Here is a 4836-nt window from a genome sequence, read left to right on the forward strand (position 1 = left end):
GGAAATCTGAAATTGTTAAATGCCCACAGCATACTTTAAGCGACCTTCCTGATAAAAAGACTGTACAATATGATTCAATTCTTGTTTAATTACATAAAGGATCATTTAAAAACTCATTTATCTGAAAATTGCTTGGCATGGTAAATCCATTTAAAATGAGTCACAAGAATAGGTAATTAAAAATGCAAACTGAACTGAAGATTAAAAAGGGAGATTAAACCTAATATGCTTCTTTAAAAAAAAATACATAACCCATTATTAGAATGCAGATTGTTTCAATATAAAATATTCAACAGGCAGATCTGTGATTTTCAAAATCCAAGATTTTAACTGCCTGCTGCCCTGCTCGTTTAAGAAGGGATCTCAAATACAGTGGTAGCAAGTGATCCATTTTGCAATTGCACATTTTGCAAATGCCATTGTTCAGTAATCTTTGAAGCAGAATAAATCAAATTTCTGGAAGTAAACCAACCCTGCCAGCTCCTGGAGTATTTAGGCTCAGCTGGGATTCAGAGTCAAGTCTCAGTTTGCTTCTTCTAGTGTTGCAGTAGCTTTCATGAAATGAAATCAGGGTTTGCGTATGTTGCAGTGCTTCAGTACAGTCCTCAACAGACAGAAATCTCTATTAGGAAGCTACTAGCAAAGCGTAACAGCCCTGAAAGCATTAACTGTAGGATTGCTTACTTAATGGACATGGGGAAGGTCTGATGGAAAATTGAAACATACAGCCCAGAAGACAAGCAGTCCAAGCTTGACCTCTTGCTTATACGCATTGCATACTGTTGGACATTGCTGGGGACAGAGCTAGACAAATCTTTGGTTTCACCCGCTGGCTAAATTTTGGCAGAGAGGACAGCCAACTGAGGGAAAAAGGATCTGCTGGACACTGCCAATCAAACAGATGCTTTAGAATCTGGAGCACAGATCTGCAACATAGAAAGAACAGGAATGGTGGAAGGGAGGAGGAAGGATTGAGAGCAAATAACACAGTCTTGAAACCATAGATATTACACAGTTTTCACCCCAATTTCTTTCAACTTGTTGTCTGATCAGCTGTTACCCTCCATTCCAATCATCATCTTACATATAATTTGTGGAATACTTGAGAGTTCTTTAGATCAATGATGGTAAACAGAAGATATTATTGCAGGAAATCATCAATGTAAGAGATTTCAGCTAACTGGATTTCTTCCAATTAACTCATCTCCCAATTAACTACATACTAGGGACTAATTTAAAGATTAAAGTAGGAACCTACTGTTGTTCTGAGCAGAACAACGTCTGCTTCTCCCAAGCTGCAGCGGGTGCAGTTTGCCCACACATCCCACTCCGGCTTCCAGTAAAACAGCAGCAGCAGAGCCCCACAGGACAAGATGTATCCAGCAATGCACAAGGCCTTTCGGCAGCCTTGGGTTTTGTAGCCAAAAATCTCCTGCACAGCAAAGACAAGGAAAAAATCATTACTATTTCTCTCAAAGGAATACCTGGAATACTACACTTTCCCATCATCCACTGCTCTCCCATAGGTACTGTTTGGTATGGTACTGTGAAAAAACAAGTCATAGAACTTGTATGTAGCTTCTTTATGTGTCCTAAACATGACTAGAAAAAATTTTGCATGTTCCACAGAAGTTTTCATCCACCTTCACAAAATCTGGAATGCTGTAGTCTGACCAAACCTCTAGGATAGTTTTACACAGTTGTGAACCAGAGGGCCTAACCTTTAGGCTTCAAGTCAGGAACACAGATTTACCTGGCCAGCTTTTTTAAGGTCCCTGGGCAAGACAGACGAAGAAGTTGAATACATCTGCACTAGGGGATGGAGAGTGGTGCAGACCCACTGCAGCAGCTGAGACAGTGCCTGCTTCAGAATCAGAAGCACTACTGCAGTCCTGCCATAGCAGTGAGTCTGCGTTAATGCACCTACACTTTAGAGTCAGACTCAGCTAGTGTCTCTGCTGAACAACACTGTGTGGCTGCACCAGCTGGAGCTGCTTTCACAACTCGGCACAGACACAGCCTTTGTAGGGCTGTTATCATCTTCCATGATAGCTCCAGTATGGGGATTTTGGATCTTGCTGATGTGCCATTGTCCTAACATCCCAAAATAATAATAATAACTGTTAGTAAGAACAACTAATGAAGACTTGCAGAATGTTTTACAGGTTCAGAGGGCCAAAGGAAGCTACTCACTGTAGCTGTATGAGTAGGTATTATTATTCAATTTTCAAAGCTGGGGAAATTGTTACTGTGAGGCAAAGTGACTTGCCCAAAACTTCAAAGGGATGAGTGTCAGCATTACAGCTTAAGAGCTGCCAGGTCTTGGTACCACGTCCAAATTCCCTCTCAGTAGTGCTAGCAGGGACTTGGTAAAGGTGAAATTAAATGTATACAGTGAATTTATAGAGGAGACCTAGCCCTGATCTAAGATGGGAGACTGCATGGCTGCAATTACATCAGGTGACCAGGAGAATTTGCTAACATAAGGGTTCAGATTCCTCAATCTCCTTCTTCCTAGGGTATCTGCAGCAATTGTGCAATCTGCTTCTGAAGATCAGATATGTGCAGCCACAGATATTGCAAGATCCATTCATAAGGTGAGAAGAAAAGGCAACGTAATTGGAAGGATGAGTAATGCATAATTCCTGGTTCTGTGCTGGTGTCTTTGCTTGTTACGCAAAACACAGGCCCTACCCAGTGGTTCCGCACACTGCCTTGGCCTACCTGCTCTATGTCATTCTCCAAAAGACAGACTCTGTCTTCCTAGGTAATATCCATGGGGTTTCTAAAGGGAAGAAATTGGCAGCTGTGGGAAAAAGGTATGGTAAACTACACAGGGGAGTGGCCTGCATTGCACAGGACCTGGTTATACCACCTTGAGAAGCACATGCTCAGCATTTTCAAAGGCTTCAATAATCTCTGAGCAGCCCAAGAGAATAAAACAACTATACAGCAGTTAGAAGGAAGCTCATGGAGGACAGCAGACAGCCAAGGTTGCTAGAAGGTAGTCGGTGTGGCAGTCATGTGCCATTAATATTCACATGCTCCTATAAACAGGTAAAGGGCTCTCCATTCACCTCTGTCTAGTTGTACACTTAACAAAAAGGTTACAAAATTAGTGTCAGCACCAGCATAGAGAATAGAACATAGAACAATGTGAACTTACTGTTCGCAGCAATGGCTCACTAGCAAGATCCAGATGCTTGGATCTGGACTTTACAGCTTGACAGCAAGGCAAAGGAACTCCCAAGGAGACAGAGACACCCAAGGGAAGAACTGCTAAAAGAACGTGCCTTCGGACTTCCTCCAGCAAATGGTTGGGCCTGGAGTAACTGGAATAATATTTTCAAACTGGGATGGGCATGAATATCAGGGTGGAGAAGAATGAGATTGCTGCCATGTGCATCTTGCTACTGCCAGTGAATCACTCCTTTAATTTCCAGCTTTTGTGCCTTACACCCAAAGTCTGAGAAGTCAATAAGGCTGTCGTTAATGCAATTAAGAAGGGATAGGGTGGGCACTCGGAATGTGATTGGCAGTCATTTGGGATCATCTTCTGTTGGCAGCTGCTGAAACGCTGAATGATTCCTCAAGCCTGATATGACAACACAACCACAGAGCTAGGGCAGATTTCCCTGCCTAGGAAACCATGCACCTATATATAAAAATACATATCTGAGTCCCCCTATGCCTGCTTATGTTTCCAGGCCACTGTTTTCCAGAATAGTTTCCCCTGAAAAAATGGTTTGCTTCCTTAGATCTCAAGACATGTCCCCAAACCAAGCATGCATCATTATTACTCATCTTGAAAACTAGGAGAGAGGAAGACAAGAAAAACAGCTCAGCTGGGAAAAAAAAAAGGCCATGCTCTTAAGACATCCACTGCACTTTCTGCTGGATTTTGCTGCTTCTCACAAGGGACTTTCCCAAGACAGACAGATAGATAGACAGACAGACAGATAGATAGGTACCCTTGAGCTGTTCTGACACAGTGCACATTCTGCCCTATGAAGACAGGTGTTGGTTCAGGTTCATTGGTTTGTGTCTTGATGAACGTGATATTTCTGAATATAGGCATTCAGGATTTCTACAAGGAGTAAGCTGGGAAAGAATAAACATTAGATGTTAATTGCTGTTGTATCTGGATGTCCATGCAGGATTTTAAAGCCAAAACAAAGCATTTCCCATGGTTTGGAAATGTCTGGAGCGGGTTACCTGGGCCACATCATTCAGAAGTAAAGCTAGGCAGGGAAATAGACCGAGCTTCAAACCTAACTTGTGCCAAAGTTCCCTGGGCTGGAACCTTTCAATACTTAACTTCAGAATAAAATGTTCTGTTAGGCTGAAGTGTTTTTCCTGCCCCTGTGCCTTCAGCTGAAAGGACTATAGCAATGAATGCTGCATTCACAAAAAAACATTTAGTACATAAATAACTCCTTGTTGAAACAGAAACAGTATTAGTACAAACACTTCTCACTTGGCAAATACATCAACCACGGAATTCTTTTAGAAGATTTCTCAAAACTATTATCTTCTCAAAAAAAAAAAAAAAAAAAGTGGATATTAGACCCACAACAGAGGTATCCACAAGGTGCATGAAGAAGGGGGAAAGAGGTACACACACAATGCAGGTTTCTCAGCAGGTTTATCTAGCCACATGAATGCCTTACAGTAATTAAGGTCTGGAAATTATTCAAGCTTATTCAGGATTCATTAGGCCTATACTACAAAGCTCTCCAAGCAAATTCATGTCCACTATGGCAAAAATTACTTCCAGGGTTGGCAGAAATCCTGGTGTTGATGTCACCAGTAAGAACGTGTCTGTCAGGTTGATAC

The 4836-nt window shown here is 41.9% G+C and overlaps 1 protein-coding gene across 1 annotated transcript in view; it reads right to left on the reverse strand.

Annotated features, from left to right (window-relative positions):
* The window catches only part of ATP13A4 (ATPase type 13A4), a 40676-nt gene that overhangs the window by 31389 nt on the left and 4451 nt on the right, over nucleotides 1–4836 (reverse strand). The window contains exon 2 of the mRNA XM_009883369.1: nucleotides 1259–1432. Coding sequence (XP_009881671.1) covers nucleotides 1259–1432 — 174 coding nt within the window. The remainder of the gene's footprint in view (nucleotides 1–1258; nucleotides 1433–4836) is intronic.

Source organism: Charadrius vociferus, unplaced genomic scaffold (genome assembly GCF_000708025.1).
Source record: "Charadrius vociferus isolate BGI_N301 unplaced genomic scaffold, ASM70802v2 scaffold214, whole genome shotgun sequence".
Taxonomy (NCBI): Eukaryota; Metazoa; Chordata; class Aves; order Charadriiformes; family Charadriidae; genus Charadrius; species Charadrius vociferus.